The sequence below is a fragment of the Phoenix dactylifera genome, unplaced genomic scaffold (assembly GCF_009389715.1).
Source record: "Phoenix dactylifera cultivar Barhee BC4 unplaced genomic scaffold, palm_55x_up_171113_PBpolish2nd_filt_p 000276F, whole genome shotgun sequence".
NCBI classification, from domain to species: Eukaryota; Viridiplantae; Streptophyta; class Magnoliopsida; order Arecales; family Arecaceae; genus Phoenix; species Phoenix dactylifera.
The window spans coordinates 412594-429827 of NW_024067761.1; the positions used below are offsets into that span (position 1 = coordinate 412594).

The window sequence follows — 17234 nt, forward strand, 5'->3', positions numbered from 1 at the left end:
TCATTTTATCAGCATGCAAAAATCAGCAATCCTTAAAAATTTTGCATGCAGAAAATTTCAGCATACATATCCTTTTAAATTTCAGATCTAACATGCCTGTTTACAATTAATTCTAATCTTAAACTACGAAGCCTAGGCTCTGATACCACTGTTGGAAACCCGCCCATGCCGCAGAAAATTAAAAAAATTTAGATGGCAGCGGAAGAGGCATGCACGGGATCACACGTTCATCCTATGAACGTTGTTCAAAAACCGTTCGTAGATAGATTAGAATTAAAAACTTTTAACTATATTAGGAAGATCAGATCTTCACCTTGTGCGGGTAGATGATCACCGCAAACTGATGATCGTGGTTTTGGAAGAAGGCTCGCTTGAAGCCGCACAAGCGTCCGGCCTCTACGGGTATCCACACGAAGTAGAGGACCAATCCAAATGCTTCAATCTCCCCGGGGTGCTAATCCGATTAGGACTCTGGGAATCCTACTCTAACTAGGAATCCAATTTTAATTTAAAACTCCTAATCTAATTAGGATTGTAGGAATCCTACTCCAAGTAGGAATCCCAGTCCTACTCCAAATAGGATTTCCAGTCCTAATCCAATTAGGACTCTAGGAATCCTACTCGAAGTAGGATTTATGTTTAAGTCCAATTAATTAATTCCATTGTTCCTTCTTCAACTGATTATCAATCGAATTAATTACTTGTGATTCCTAATCATGATTCAACCATCGAATTGGTCAATGCCTCTAGTATGTGTGACCCCATAGGTTCTATTCTGATTGGTAGTGAGATATATTGTGATCTCTATTACAATATCATTGAAAACTCCTTTCAATGGGTCGGAACGATTCCAACTCTACTCATTAGGATTTATCGATTATCGAGATAATTTCTGTGAGTCCCACCATCCACCAGTGACACCTAGCAGCATGTAGTGGCTACCCAGCAGAATAGAATGATGAACCTCTAGGTGCAGTTATCGTATGATACAGTCCTTCTATCGTAGATCCCTACAGGACGGAGGTCATGGACAACTTGTCAAACCCCATTGTCTGTCATATGTCAAGATTTATTCGACTTAAGCTCGAGAGTGGAAAACTCTTTCTCCACTATACAATCTGTCCTGGCCGAGGTCTTACGAACTCAGTCTTATAAATCACATAGGATCTCTCCTTATCTATCAAGGTCGATAGATTCCTTATAGGTGCATACCCTACTCCTACAGTGAATCTATTGCAGTCAATCTACACTGCATGGACCCGTATGTCTAGAGACCATGTATACGTGCAGTCAAACTACAATAACCTCATTGTGAGTAGCCGAAGCACCGCAGGTCAAAGGACTAGTCACACTACTGCAACATCAAGCAAGTCACTGACGAGTGGATAGACATCCAAGTGACTTCTTGTCTTGGTCACGCTCAGTACCCTTGTTCTTAACAAGCACCTGCACTATTACTTCAATATCGCCACACCGTGGACTCGAGTCTCGTCCATCCATAAGGAAAGCAATGTGTGCACTGATCGGATCAATCACCGTCCTCGTGATGATCCATTGATCAGGAGCATTCAGAAATTAATCACCAATGATGCATGGCTCAAATTCTTAACTCTTAAGAATATGCATCATCATCTTATTAATTCTTGGACGATTCATAGACGCATAAACAATATGAATGAAAAAGATGCCTTTTATTTATTCAATAATAAATAGTCAAGTACAAAATTATGTCCCTAGAATTAACAATGTGTCAGCCAGATTGGCTTCTAGGGCATACATCTAACAGAAAGAAATGAAGGAAGAAGAGGGTTCCGATCGGGAAGAAGAAGAGGGAAATGAAAGAGGAAAAGGGGCTTTTCTATGGCCTGGCTATCGAGCTATGGATTGGGTGGTTGGGCCAAATACATGGGCTTGGGTTTTCCTGAATGGCCTGCATTTGGATTTAAAGGAGAGATGTTAATGGGCCTGAAATGGTTCTAAAAATTTAGGCTGATAGGGGGCCCAAGAGGTCTTCATGGGTACTGGTTTAATGGGCCATGGGAAGGTTTTAATTGGTTTTGATTATAAGAGTTCCAGATCGGGCTGGGCCTAGTCCGAACGAAATATTCTTAAATCCAAAACTAAGTTAGACCTGAGGGGTCCAAACCTTAATGAAAAGGTTCAATTGAATATAAACTATATAGGCTGAGTCAAGGTCCCCCTTTAAATTAATACAAACTAATAGGGTTTAATTATAAGTTAACTAATTATGTTACTGAGCCTGAATACAAATGGGCCTAGTGATTGAATCAGTCCAAGGTCATGTTCCAGAATTTAACCAAGTTCTGGACCTGAATATAAATGAGCCCAGTAACTGAATTAGGCCAAGGGCCTGATCCAGAATTTAATTAAACTTCAGGCTTGAATGCAAATGGGCTCAGACCTAAATCAGAGGTTGAATCAGGTCTAAACCAGAAGCTGAACCAAACCTAAACCAGAAATTGAATCAAATTCGAACTAGAAATTTGATTAGATCTGAATCAGAAATTGAATTAGGCTATGGACCTGAAAATGAAATTGAATCCTATGGATGGGTTGTTAATGATTTTAATTAAGAAAATATTATAAATAAATAGAAATTGAATGTGTAAGTGATATGTAATTTAATGATATTTCTAGGTATTGGAGAATTGGCATCTAAGCCTAAGATTTGGTGAACAAATTAAGGTAAGTGACCCTGACACAATCTTATTGTTTTCAAATACATTACATTAATTGGATATGAAATTGTATATTACTGCTATGTTTCTCAAAAATTAGGATTAAACATATGTTAGCAAGTGTTGCATGATTTTGGTTAAATGACATTCATCACGATTACTAGATTGTGAACACATGATTTAAGATGATATAGAAGGATGCATGGAAAAATAAAGTTTGTAGCATGATCATAAATTTTTGCATATTGTGACGCCATTATTCAATTTTCAATGTACATATGAAGTAAAGTTTATGAAAAGCATGATATAGTTTATGAACTTTAGATTGCTATGTACGGCCCTCGCCAGCGGGTTATAATAGCTCGGCATATGGCCCTCGCCAGCGAGTTATAATAGCTTGGTTTAGATCCTGCCAACAAAAAATAATACTTAGCATAGATTATGGCCCTCACCAGCAGGTTATAATAGCTCAGCATATGGCCCTCGCCAGCAGGTTATAATAGTGATAGAGGACCACTGCAGGGAGAAGAGAGAAAGAGGAAAAAGAAGAGGAGGAGGAAGAAGAGGTTATAGAGACGCAGGAAGAAAAGGTTATATAGACGCAGGAAGAAGAGAAGAGGAGGAGGAAGAAGAGAAGAAGAAGAAGAAAGGATGCTCGAATTTTTATTCAATAATTCAATTCTCCTAATTCATGATAGAGGTGGCCTTTATATAGGCCTTACATTAGGTCCAACAATTGACGACATACCAAACTTGGATTCTCAATCAACTGACTAAGTCAACCGAATGATTACATACCAAAATCGATCCAATGACTCAACAGCTAACCCAATTGACTTCAATAACAAACAACTGATCAAATTGACTTGACTAAATAAAAGCAAATGACCAAATTGACTCGATCAAACAAAAGTAAAATGCAGAAAATAAAAATGACGCAAACTAGATTGGACCCAATTCGGTGGCCCGAATCAATCCAGTGGCTCAAGAGCATCTCCCGGCCACAAGGATGCCAATCTCTGGTGCGAACGCGAGCGAGTGGCTCCGAAGGCACAATCATCGGAATGAAGGGCACTGATATCCCCATCAAATAGCTTGGTTTAAACCCTACCAACAAAAATAATAGTTGGCAAAGATTATAGCCCTCGCCAGCGGGTTATAATAGCTCAACATATGGCCCTCGCGAGTATGTTATAATAGCTTGGTTTAGACCCTGCTAACGAGAAATATTAGTTGATAAAGTTTATGGCCCTATCACGGGTAATAATAGTGACCATAGCTGCACTACCATCTGAGAGCATGATTTTCAAAGTATATAATAATAGCAATATTTTATGATGCACATCCATATTTATGAACTTGCATGATTGGACATGCATTGCTTTATGACTGATTTAGATATATGCTATATAAAATGCCTATTTTGTTATAACTGTTAATTTTCTAAATTAATGCATTGGCATGAAGTATATTATACTTGATCTGGTAAGATTGTACATAGTTACTTACTAAGCTATTATAGCTCACACCAATTTATTTATGTCTTTACAGATAAATAGGACTTCTAGGAGCAAGGAGCTTGACTCACTCCAGGGTTTAGGATACACTGAATATAATTGTACAAATTTTTAGAAGCTCTGTATCACTCCTTATTGTTCAAACACTTTATGACATTCATTAATAATATAGTCTATTTGGATTTAAAATTTTATGTGGCTGCATGCAATTGCGGGCAAGGGTTTGCAATAGCACGATCATGTCATGATCCGGATTCGGGGCGTGACAGCGAGACTATTGAGTTTTGGTGAGAGAACTGCAAGAGAACTACAAGAGATATCTCTTAAAGACAAATCTAAAACTTGTAGGCATTTTTTTTAAAAAAATTAGTGCTACATTGTCCGATTGGTTGAAGATTAAAAAGATACCATTCATCATGGAACTTATTGGTAACATTTTGAATTTTAGATGCATGGAGGCAATTTCTCTTCCATGCACCAGAAGAACTAGCTGGCTTAATATCAAAATGCCAAGACCTATTGATTTATATTTAGCACTCACCAATGTTGCCCATAAAAAGTCTGGATTAAGTATCACCTAAGCTGCAGTTTGCACATAAAGTTTGTCGTCTTGTTTGCAATGATTATATGCTGAGATCCCAATTCTTGAGGCAAAACATACCGTGTCCCAAGTATGAGATGCCATCCTTTTTTTCGGTCTCCATGTAATATACTTTAGCAGTCATGCAGAACTTAAAACTAATAGATTCATTTTTGAGTTCAGTCAATTAATTAAACTACCACCAATTGCTATATCTTTGATATTTGATTTTTTGAGAGAGGAAATGGGTTCCCCACCTCATTTCATTGAGAAAATGAGGTCAAAAACTATAGTCAATAACGATAATGGATAATTAGGCATACATGACATACAAACTTATGAGTAATTATTTCAGTGGCAGTAGAAGCCCAACCACACTATATAACTTTAATACCCTTACTCAAATTCTCTATAAAGATAGCAGAAATTTTATATACTTTTTGATTTATTTTCTAAAAAGGTATTCCAACTCCTAGCAGTTAGATTCCACCTCTACTCAGGTTTTTCTTTAATAAAATTGTTGCAACAAATTATCATCTTATTTCCAAATGAAGATAAACAACAAATGACACCAGCACATGCCCTAACTTTCAATGCATTTTATCTTAACATTGCACTTAATGCCCCCCTCCATCACCATCTTTCCTATAATTTCCTTGTTGAAATTTTTATCCAAGAAAAAAACCTTCTTCAGGCTTCGTCCAAGACTTCGCTAGAATTTAATAGACTGAGTGTGAAAAAATATTTTAATTTTTTATTAATTTTGACCAAATAAGCTAGGTGAAAGTAATACAAAATTAAGTTCCACAGTTAGCTAAACCCTTTCCTATTGCATCATATATTCTAATATATTTGATACATACTGACTTAATAATAAAGAGAACCGGTTGTTCAAGATGGTGGTAAAAAGTTATGGTTGGAGATGCATGAGTTCTATATTTGGTAATTTGCATTACAACAGAGGCAATACTAAAACTTGTAATTATTTAGTTTGGGGGCAAAGGGGACTGATGGATAGGGGACATGTCCAAGCCATTTCTAAAGAACAAATTTCCATCTCATGGACAATTGAGTCTTGACATAGTTTCAGGCTACGTTCAACGATAGCCCATAAGTTCTAATCTATATGGGCCGTTCGGCCCTTTCCCACGAAAACCCTATTTGCGGCTCAGCCCGACCGCCGACTAGTTTTTTATTTCTCCCGTCGATCTTTACTCTCCCCTCCGCTGTGGACTTCTCCGACGACCGGCGGTCGGCCATGGACTTCTCCGACGGATGGCGGTCCCTCTGGCCCATCGCTACCGTCTTCGCCGCCCCAAACCTCCTCTCCGGCGCTTTCTCCAAGCCTCTCGGTCCCCTCCTCTTCTTTCCCTCTTCTCCCCCTCTCCTCCTTCTCTCCTCCCGCTCCCTCGCCCTCCAAATCCCTCCCCCTCTTCCCCCCTCCGCCCTCGTCGACGGCGTCCGCTCCTTCTTCGGTCGCACCGCCACCGCCGGCTTCCTCCCCTCTGCCGCCCAGGACTCCCTCGTCGCCGACCTCCTCTCCTACCCGTCCGGCTGCGGTGGCGACCACCCCATCCCCTCCAACAACCTCCACGCCCTCCACTGCCGCGACGGCTCCTCCATGGTTCTCTTCTTCCCAACCGGGAAAAACGCCGACTCGATTGGTTACGTTGGTCTTTCCTTTAAAGGACTGACGCCGGAGATAAGGGTTGATCGAGATGGGGATGTCTTCATGCAGAAGAAAGGGTTCAAGCATCCCTGCCATCGGATCTTGAAGATTTCGGTGGCGGCGGCGCCATCGTCGTCCTGGTCGCCGGCGGCCGATCTGGTATCCGCAGGTAAGCCCCTTACCGAGGGTTTCTTGATTGCCACCACTTTGTACTCCGTGAATTGGTTTAGGGTTGAAACTAGGGCTTCGGATTCTGGTCGGGAGAGGCCGTTCTTGGTTCCTCTGGCGAAGCAAGGGTTTAAGAGTTCGGTGGTGCATGCTTGCTGGAGCCCTCATATCCCGGAGGAGAGCGTCGCTTTGTTAGAAAGTGGCGATCTTTGTTGCTTCAATCTTAATTCTAAGCGTGGCCGCATGGTTAGGGTTACATTAGGCGTTGATCCAGGGAAGTGGTTGAGCTGCGAGTATGGTGGGCAGCCTGAGATTTTGATTATTGCTTGTTCTACTGCTGTTGTTATGGTTGATCTGAGGTCCAAGAAAGACACTGAACACAAAATCCTGGTTAAAATTGAGATGCTTGGTTCCTACTCTCTTGCACCTTTATTGGAAAAGAATGACAGAATTCTTGCTTTTTGCCGGGCTGGATTCAATGATTTCCACATATCATTAGTGACTGAACGCCAGTTGTTTCTTTTTGATGCACGGCAACCGTTGTTTCCCATCTTGACATGGGATCACAGTCTTGAGCACCCTTCTTATGTTGCAATGTTCAAATTGTCAGAATTGAGGCCGTCTGAGGATGAGTATAAGTGGGCCTCAGACTCGGGATATACCATCTTGGCAGGTTCATTATGGAGTAATGAGTTTAGTCTGTTTTGCTATGGGCTCAAGGAGAAAGGAACACTCAGTAATTCTTTGCTTTATGCTTGGGATCTTCCTTCATGTCTTTCTTTGTCGGCTAGGCCGTTTAGTTCTGGTGACAGCATTGTAAGAGAGATATTTTATAAGGAGAATGTTTCCAAAAGTTCTGAGTGGCGACAGAGGAAGGACGTGGTTGTGGGCTTTTGTGTTGTCCCGAGTCATCTCTTGAATAGACAATCAAAGTCTGCAGGCTTTTCTTTAATTAGACTTACATTGCCCGGTAGGTTGGAGATTCAAAGATACGATTCTTCATGGAACTTATCTGGTGAAAAGCCAGAAACTTTGGAGCTCAAGGATTCAATTGTATCTTGGATGAGTGAGGATGATACAGTATTTAAAAGATATAATTTCTTTAAGTTATTTTATCTTTATGACTATATAAAGAGCAATCTTTTTAATGCTTTGGTTATGCAGAATTCTCTTTCAAATCATAAGGAAACTAACAAAGTTTCCCTCAGTCATGATATAGAGGAACTTATTAGCAACATTTTGAAGTTCTCTAATGTCTCAATTTCTGATTTTGTAAGTGATGCCAGCATACCAACCAGCATATTTGAAATTGCATCTCGAAGAGTATTATCATGTGTTCGGGCTGATCATTTACCTTTGGTCTTTAAAAAATACTCAGATTTATTTGGAAATCAGCGTGATTCCTCCTTTGAATTCTTAGAAGTTCCTAGCTGTTTGCCTCACAATAGGTTGCTGCCTTTTTTTGTGGGGAAACCTTCAATAAGAAGTGAGAAGTGGTCAAGCAAAGCATCACCTTGGGAGGTTCTTGTTGGCCCGGTGCTACCGCTTTCAGTCCTTCTTGCACTTCAACAGATTGACAGGGGGATAAATGACTCGCCTGATGCAATAGATGAGCAAGATGATGACCCATTGACCCTTCAGTGCAGATCAATTCTTGAACATGTTTGCCCTGAAATGTTCGTTGTTGATATTGGTAATTGCAATGGATGGGGAGCTTCACAAGAGCAGCAAGGTGAGAAGCCTTTTTTCATGTATGAACCTGCAGAAGTTGGTAATAAATCAACTTGCAATGGAGGAACCAGTGGTATTTCTACACATGCCATAAAAGAAGAGCTAGCACAAACAGGTCACATGATGCGAAACTGCAAACTGCCTTATAAAGTTGAAAAATTTGACACATTCATTTGTGGAATTGTAGAAAAAAAGTGCAATCCAGATTCTGGACATGTTTCATCTGGGCCTCAAATGCTTGATCTAAGCCCCATAAGGTTGGATTTTGAGCCATTCAACATGGTGTTTCAGTCAGCTGAGCAGAAAATTTACAAGTGCTTAAAGAGACAGTTTTCAAAATGGCAGGAAAATTACAAACCATATCAAGATTTCTGTTCTTCTTCCAAAATTCCCAAGTTAGCTCAGTGATCTCTTGACTTCTTGTTTTGTTGCAAACTTAGTTGGGATGACACATGACAATGTGTTGTTGCTTACATTACAAGTTTCTCCTCAGAAGGAATGCCAAAAAGGAGAGTCCTTCAGTCACCAGGTATTAAAGATTACGTATATCTATCATTAATGTTTTTGGTATTTAAGAGAATTATTTGACCCCCTTATAGTTTTCAGAGTGTCTGGTAGTTATAGAAGTTATCATTGTAAATATTGTATATGTAAATTTGAAACCTTACAACTTTTTTCCTTTTCTTTTGTGCCATTCTAATGTTTCAGCATTTCTCTTTTATTCTGATAGGAAAATCATTTTTTTTTTTTTCAAAATGGCCTTCATGTGTTGCAGATATGGATCTTTGGCAGGAGTTGATGAATTGCACCAATTATTTACCATAACCATAACCTCCAACCTTTTCCAACTATTTGGGATTGACTTTATAGATCCTCATTCGCCAAGTATTCCATCAATTTTTTGATAAAGGTATTATGTTTTTATACTACATTTACTATCCTGAAGCTTAAACAATACATAGTTGCATCCTTTTAGATAGTATAACTTTTAAAAACACGTAGGAATGACAAGTTGATATAACCTTATATTTTGCACTTGGAGGGATGAGGCTCAAAACTTCAACTAGAATTGTATTATGGTTTTCTGTAAGGACAAGAATAAAAATGTGCAAGTAGATTACTTAATAGTGATTTAGATAAGGTTATGGTTGCAATAACTAACCATATAAGCATCACATACTTCAAAGGCATCTTGGTGGAGCAGGCTTGTCACCAAAGGTTGAAGGATGTTGTTCTACTTTGTGCATCAAATTGCGTAACCGTAATTAGCTGGACATCAGATATTGTAAGGAGCTCGTGTGGATCATATCATGGGACAAATCAACTACAGGAGCATGGTTTAAAGAGGAGCTATATAGAGGAAGCTATAGATTAGAAGGTGGTTTGTTTTGATGATTGAAAAACAGATTTTCATCACCTTTGTTTACAAATAGATATTTTATGTGCTTCAAATGTACATGTTATGGTATTGGTCTTCTCTATAGTTTTCATGACTATAGATATGCCTGCAACAAATGCTGGTTTTGATCGATTGATTGGAGAAGATGGCTCCGGATTCTCCCCTTCTCACTGTTTAGGGTTTTGGGAGCCAAGATGTGAGGAGAGAGAGTGCATGCAAATGCGAGGAGGGGGTGAGGGTGAGTCAAATGAAAGAGATGACCAACGTAAACAGCTCGCCATTTAGTTTTCCTAGCACATCTCAAACAGGTTTATTTTCAGAGTTGTCTGATCTAAATAATGTGATGTGGCAAGCATCTATTATTGTACATGCCTTTGCTGTGCAAATTCTGCACAATAGAGGATATGGACTCATGCTTTATTGTGCGTGTCCCTGTGCCCCTAGATCTCTCTCTTCGAAACCAACTGTTGTGGGTCCTTGAGAGTAGTGAGAAAACTCAGAATCAAGAAGTGCTTGGTTCCCCATTTTCCTCTAAGTTTCTGACCTTTGAGAATACATTTTCAAAGATTTGAGGAGTGATGAACTCGTTTTCCTTCGAAAAAGTAGTACCGATCCCATGATGATCATAATTCTTTTTTAATCTTTAGTTAAGAGATTAACAACCTGCAGTTAATGTAAACCATTTTATTAGCCAGTGTTAGGATTTGGAATGCTTCATCTCCACTCCGACCAGCCTCCATTTGTTTCTTGTTCCTTGTAAACACCTCAAATGAGTATGGTTGGCCCTCCTGCATCAAAAATCATGCAAGATGGAGATGGATGGTTCCTTATAGGTTTTTCAACTTTGTATTATGCTATATCTTTATCATCCTCTTTTTTCTCTTAGTTGGATCTTGTTAGGGGATCTTCTTCGCCAACTCATCCATCAGCAAGGCTTGCATCACGACGTCAAAAAGTTGGTCAATGTTATTTTTGGTGGTGGTCATGCAGTTCCCTTCTAAATTCCAAGTTTTAAACCACCCAAAGTTCCAGTCCACAACTAAGGATTTTTCCTTCAATTTTCTCCGATCCTAGTGGTTATGGAGAGATGATAGCACACATCGTGATTTGGTTGCATTATACCTTATATACAACATGATCATATTTTTGTCTAAGATTCATCTTTTATCGACTTCAGCATTACTTAACTTGTGCCATTCCCTACAGGTCAAAATGAGAGGCAGCCTTTTCTTGTTCGCTTCCCAATATTTGCCTTCGCTATGTGTCTTGGTATTAGCAGCCAAGTTATCCTCTAGGAGACCTTTGCTACATCTCCATCCATGAGCTTTCTTCATGTGAGTTTGACTGTCAGTCTCATTCTTTGGTGTATCTCGCTTGGGCATTGTGTCCCTCATTTGCTTTCTAAAAATCATCTTTTACTTAGAAGAGTTCAATGAGAGTACTACCAGCTAATCCGTGTCAACTTCTTGTTTGCTCCTTGGATGGCATACCTTTTCTTAGCAAATGGTGTGCCACCATTAGTTGCAGTAGACCTTGATGCTGCGCTTTGGTATGACCTTATTCTCCAATTTTTTGCCTTGAGCTCAAAATTTATGGCCGATGGTTGTCTGGGGGCCAAAGAAGGTTTTCAAAGGTAGCAAATCCTTCAAACCATTGTTCATCATGGGCAACTTTGCGGATGCATTGCTCAACGCATCAATGGGACTTAAAGAGGGGCCTATTGTCTTCTTTGCTGTTAGGCTATCGTACTGTTTGTAACCTGACTAAAGACTTCCTACGAATGAAACTCTTCATAGGGATCTTCATCCAGTATTGTTCTTATTCGTAGGAGCACCCAGTGTTTCTTGCATGGCATGGCCAAGGATTTGTTGGGGACTTTATAACGGGTCAAGGAGGGCTTACTATAATGCTCTGTTCCTCTGTGTCCCTCTTGTAAGTCTCTCTTTTCCTCATCCCAGTGACTAATGCAAGTTGGCACATTATGATAAACTTTTCACTCTGGCTTGTTCATTATTTAAAGCTCCATGGTTACACTAAATAGGAAATTGATCATCAGATTATCCTGACTGATCGATATCATTGTTATACGTGAATCAATTATGATCATCTGAATATTTAAATCAAATTTTCAGAGTTTTAAACCCTTATCCGAGGAATGGCTTTTATTTATTTATTTATTTGAGAGCAAAAGTTTGGTAATTTTTTGGCAGACATTGTTATTTTACCTTGGTCCATTTGTTTTCAAGTCACAAATGGTTTTTTTGGAGGTTGCATGGAAATTGCAGTTTCATTTGTTCAAATTATCAGGAGGGATTTTCATTTCTTCAAGCAGGTCATCTCACTCTGTCATTCATTGTCCTGTGTATTTGCAGGCTGTGTGGATTATTTTTTTCCAAGGCTTCAGGTTTACATATCTTTCCTTCTCTATGATTTTCTTGTTTGCTTTTATCTCTTTTATGTTGTTTATGGCTTCTTACTTTTAATTATTTCAACAGGTATCACGAGCATAATGGGCATATACTCTCCCAGTGACTGGTGCTTCCGTTGTAATCATTGATTACTTGGTGGAAGTAACTAATGTGTTAACCCAGACATTTCTGTTGGACTCCTCTGGAATCTCTACCTCAATATCAACAGTATTGCTCGTCTCCACCATCATTCATGCTTTTGTCCTCCATGACCTATTCATGAATGACATCTCAATTGCCATCGTCCAGGAGAGAGGAATCTGGCACACCTGAGGGTTGTGAGCTCAGATATGAGAGACACTGAGGCTGCTATCTAAAGAAACACTCCACAACTTAGGGTCAATATATTTATACTATTTGCATGATATGTTCAGATCTTGTTCTCCGCTCAATGAAGGATGGTTATCATAAAGTGGCATGCAATCTTTCGCCATAGCATCTGCTGATAATTAGGAGATGAAGACTGATTGCAAAAAGCACTCTGCATGGTACCTCGTGCAGCTTTGTTGGTTCAGGTGTTGTGCACTGCATTTGGTTATGAGATTCATATGTAAGTCAATTTATGTGCAGTATATTCCAGGGTTCAAATTTATGAACCCTTTCCAGCCATATGCCTCTGCTTAGTGGGAGTTTGTTGTCTTTTCTTTTTGAATAATTCAACTTAACCATTAGATTTTGCTTTGTTGGTTGAGGAAATGATGCATCATCATGTGTAGTCAACAATTTATTCAATGTTTCTTCATTACCTGAAATTCCCTTAGATATATATTCAGTCCACTCCAGAGATGTAAATTCATTAAAAAAAATTGCCCTTGATTGTCTTTAAATCATGAATCCATTGAAACTGCATTTTATGATTTATGTTTGGTTGGTAAACTGAGAGAGTGGCAGTAGGTTAAAGTTCGACAATGATTTCTGATGTTTAGATACTCTTCCCCAGTATATATGCCTAAACGACCTGAGACCAAAGAGTGAACTCTTAGATCAGATCATTTATGCACATACTCCGATTATAAGAGTGGGAATTCCAAAACATGTGCATGAGATCATTGCAGACAAGTGCCTGACCTAGCTAGGTTGCTGAAGGTTCCAACGTTCTGAAGCAGTTTCCAATCTAAAGATCAAATGCTTCCAAACTTGGGAATTCGTTCTTTGCTGGAGCACTGCCATTTCTCTGATCTCATGGACGTACCTTCATTTACTCATGCACATTGGTCTAACGCGCCTTGTGGCCTTCGAAAGAAGGCGTGGGTTTACACATCACTTCTGACACTAATTGCTTCCATGCTGAGTGCTCTAATAAGGCAAGTAGCCTGTCTCAAGTTCTGGTCTTCGATAAAGGACTTTGGTCCAGATCCCACTTTTGATATTAATTACTAATCTAAGGAGCTAGCTGATACTTTTATTTTTTTTCAGCTGTATCAATAGTTTTACATAATTTTTAGTCTTCACTTTTGTTCCTGGAATACATAGCTTACTGCTAAGAATTTGTTATCTATTTGTATCAATCTTTTGATCTTGGAAGTTCTAGTTTCGCTCTTCCTATGATTCTTAAAAATCTTTAGAAAAAAATGGTGCACTATATATGTCTTTTCTTGGGTAATTACACTATAGATTCCCTTTCAGTTCTAAGGAATGAAGCAAGATCATGTGCCTAGGTGGAGAAGAAGCAAGATCATGTGCCTAGGTGGAGAAGAATCAAGATGTAAAGGAAAATGGTGAGGGGGCAAACACTAACCATTACCGTCAATGTTGAAGGCATTTGACAAAAAATTTGGTTACAGATCAATAATGTTAATAAGCACCTGGTTTATTATACTTTAGCAATTAAACACTAAATTAGAAATGATACTTAATGAAGAGGTAGCTGCAATTTTTGAGAGGTTCCTTACTATTAGGTAAGATCATTAGCTTTGATCCCTGATGGTTGATATAAATGGTATTTTTTAACAAAGATAGCTACTTTCATGACAAACATTGGCCGTATGGTGAAGTCAATGGAGACCTAGAAGATGAGCCTCCATTAGCTAGAATTCCTAAACAAAAAGAATTATTTTTATATTAATAAGCAAAATAACCCCACAGCACAAAATGAGATAAAAAAATTAAATGTTAAAATATAAACAAAGAAAATTAGATGGAGAAGGAGTATTTTGAATTATTGACATATAGAGGAGAAATTCTTGCAAAATTAAAGTAAGAAAAAGTTTAACCAATAATAGCAATTCTTTGGTTTTGTTAATTAGATTAAGTGTAATAAGATTTTTTTTTTTTTTAAAGTACAACGGTGCCTCACATACGACGAATGTAGGTAAAGTCAACAAAACCAAAAAACATAAATTGGTAAAAAAGAGAAGTAGGCACATGGTTCTCTCAAAAAAAAATCTTTAGAGTGATGAGTCAAATAGAAGGTAGCTTAGTTAGCAGCACTATTTGCCTTCCGGTAGACATGAGTGACCCGGAAGCCACTTTACTAGACCATGCATTTCATGACGGGAGGTCGTGCGAAAGAAGGATTCTCCTTCCGCCTCTGGGCGAATCCACTTTTGGATCATCAGAGGCTCGCTTTGAGTGCATCGCTTATAGATCTATGCGATGGGTGATCCAACGGTGGTTTTCATATGAAGGAGAATCCTTCTTTGGTGCGAAGATACAACCCGATTCCTTTGGGGACCAAGGGGGACAGCTGCCTAACTCTCTTTCACCCTTGTGGGTGCTACTTTTCAGCACCACTTGATCTCCCTGCTCAAATTAATCAATCCATCTTGATGGCAATTGATGCGGTACATAAGATTTGTACTCATTAGCCCCTTGTAACATGTACCACTTGCATCCTACTTTAAGACGCGGATAAAGATGGGCTTTAGAGATTAGGGCATTGCAGTGCTTTACCTTATAAAAAGGAAGAGCTTATTTTTCAATAATATAGCAATAGATCTTATTGAATAAAGATATCAAGTTTGGGCATATTGTATTGGAGATAGAAAAATTTAGATAACAAAAAATTGTTATTTGAGGAATATTGTACTTTTATTCTCTAATCAATATTGTTTGTTCTTGATGTTAATGTTAATTATAGAATAATCAGGATAGTGTTTGTATTCATATTCCATGGTTAATTCATTTTGTAATATATACTTTTGGTATGATTCTAAGCAACTGGATGAAGTTTTCAATCACAATAGCATAGTGCAAGATGAAAGAAAGAGTACTATTCAGGATCATTTCCTTCTTTTTTAAAAACGAAAATACTAGGGATATTGCAAGTAGAATGAAACTAGTGGAAGTTTTATATTGGATGTGTAATTATTCACGTTGTGATTTGCTTGCACATGTATTGCAGCTCTTAACAAATTTGAAGATGACAGGATCCTATGAGTAAATTGTGATATTGTAAGGCACTAAAAAATGTAAACTAAAAGAAAATGAAGGGGGGCGAGGGGTGCACCAGGGGCATGGGAGAGTATCTGCCTCCCTCTCAGGGAGGGCGGTTTAGGGGTGTTGTCTCTCCTGGAGAGACGGGAGCTGCTCCTCGCCCGGCATGCTACCTGCTTCATCCTGGAGCCATAGGGGTTTTGGAGCCGGATCATGACTACTCGTTATGGGGGGGGAGACTCGGAGGGCTGGGCTCGAGGACGGCGGAGATGTTCCTTTCTGTGGCGTGAGATAGCAAGGTACTTGCCTACGGTGTCGGGTCACACCCGATAGCTGATAGGCGACGGGCGTAGCATCGATGTGGTCGGGGACCCATGGGTCGATGCCCTTCCTCTGCATCTTTGGCCAACTATGGTTAGTGTCAAGGCTGGAGAGGGCCTACATGTCTATGATCTTATGACCCCCGGGGGGGCGGTTGGGATGAGATTCGATTGGCCCAGTTTTTTGGGGAGCATCTGGCGGAGCGGGTCCGATCCCTCCCTTTACCAGGGAGTAGTGGACCAGATGTGCGGGTGTAGAGTTCCTCTACCAGAACTAGGGTTAGGGTGGGCAATTTTTCCCGCATTCTTAGGCGGGAGTATGAGCCTGGGCCAGACTGTGCCTGGATCTGGCGATTAGGACTCCACCCGAGGGTCGCGTTGTTCCTCTGGAAAGTGGTCTGGGACCGTCTTCCCACGAGAGTTGTACTTGGAGGACGAGGATTGAGGATCCCATTGGAGTGTGGGGTTTGCAGTGTGGACGAGATGGTGGACCATGCCTTGTTTCAGTGCACATGGGCTAAGGTTACTTGGCGTCTGGCAGGGGTCCCGCAGATGGTGTGGAGCCATACGGACCAGTTCTTATAGGCCATGCATCAGGGCTTGGAATCTCCGGTGCTTCGTCAGAAGACAGTTCGAGCGAGTTGTATTGCCTACCAGATCTGGTTGGCCAAGAATGCTCGTACATTCGGCGAACGACGTATGTCGCCGAGACTTGTGGTGGAAAATGCCTGCATTTAGGCGGCAGAGCTGTGTCACACCATCCTCGTTGGAGGGACCTTGATAGCTCGAGATATCTGGGGATCCCACTCTGCTTCGGCAGTATCCCGTACGGTGTTTTTCACCTGGGAGCCCCCACCCTCGAGTTTTCTCAAGGTCAACTTTGATGGATCAGTCCTGGACGGTGCTACAAGGGGAGGTGCGGGTTTTGTTATTCGGAACCTGTCTACCAGGGTTGTGGTTGCTGGGGGGTAGTCAGTTATTTGACACTTCGGTTTCGAATGTGGGGCTGAGAGCTGCTTGGGCGGGCCTTCGCCATGCCCGGTGCGTGTTACAGGCCAGGTCCATCATCCTGAAAGGTGATTCAGCCACCGTTATCAGTTGAATCCGGGGGGGTTCCAAGGGGTAACGGTTGTGACCATCCATTGCTCCGAGACATTTAGGCTATGGTAAGGGTTGGAGGGGCCTTTCAGGCCAAGCAAATTTACCGTGAAGCCAATAGTGCTGCGAATTAGGTGGCTGTGTATGTAGCTTGTCACTCTGGAGGCACCCTGTGGACTGGAGATGGAGAGGTGCCTTAGCACTTCGAGG

The 17234-nt window shown here is 40.3% G+C and overlaps 1 protein-coding gene across 6 annotated transcripts; it reads left to right on the forward strand.

Moving 5' to 3' along the window:
• Nucleotides 1-5946: 5946 nt before the first annotated feature.
• On the forward strand, nucleotides 5947-12995 carry LOC103697887. 6 transcript variants are annotated; one of them, XM_026801413.2, is made up of 5 exons: nucleotides 5950-8893; nucleotides 9140-9274; nucleotides 10970-11097; nucleotides 12136-12167; nucleotides 12259-12995. In XM_026801413.2, exon 1 carries the CDS (start codon nucleotides 6055-6057, stop codon nucleotides 8770-8772), a length of 2718 nt encoding a protein of 905 aa, XP_026657214.2. In that variant the 5' UTR covers nucleotides 5950-6054; the 3' UTR covers nucleotides 8773-8893; nucleotides 9140-9274; nucleotides 10970-11097; nucleotides 12136-12167; nucleotides 12259-12995. The 6 variants fall into 6 exon arrangements, with proteins under 6 accessions (XP_017696259.2, XP_026657214.2, XP_038973746.1 ...); XM_039117818.1 differs by lacking the exon at nucleotides 10970-11097 and adding an exon at nucleotides 11592-11695; XM_039117817.1 differs by lacking the exon at nucleotides 10970-11097 and having other exon boundaries at nucleotides 11592-12167.
• The last annotated feature ends 4239 nt before the right edge of the window (nucleotides 12996-17234 follow it).

What these genes read in the sequence shown, in the direction of transcription:
- LOC103697887 (XM_017840770.3), top strand. Translation starts at nt 6,055, where the DNA reads ATGGACTTCTCCGACGGATGGCGGTCCCTCTGGCCCATCGCTACCGTC.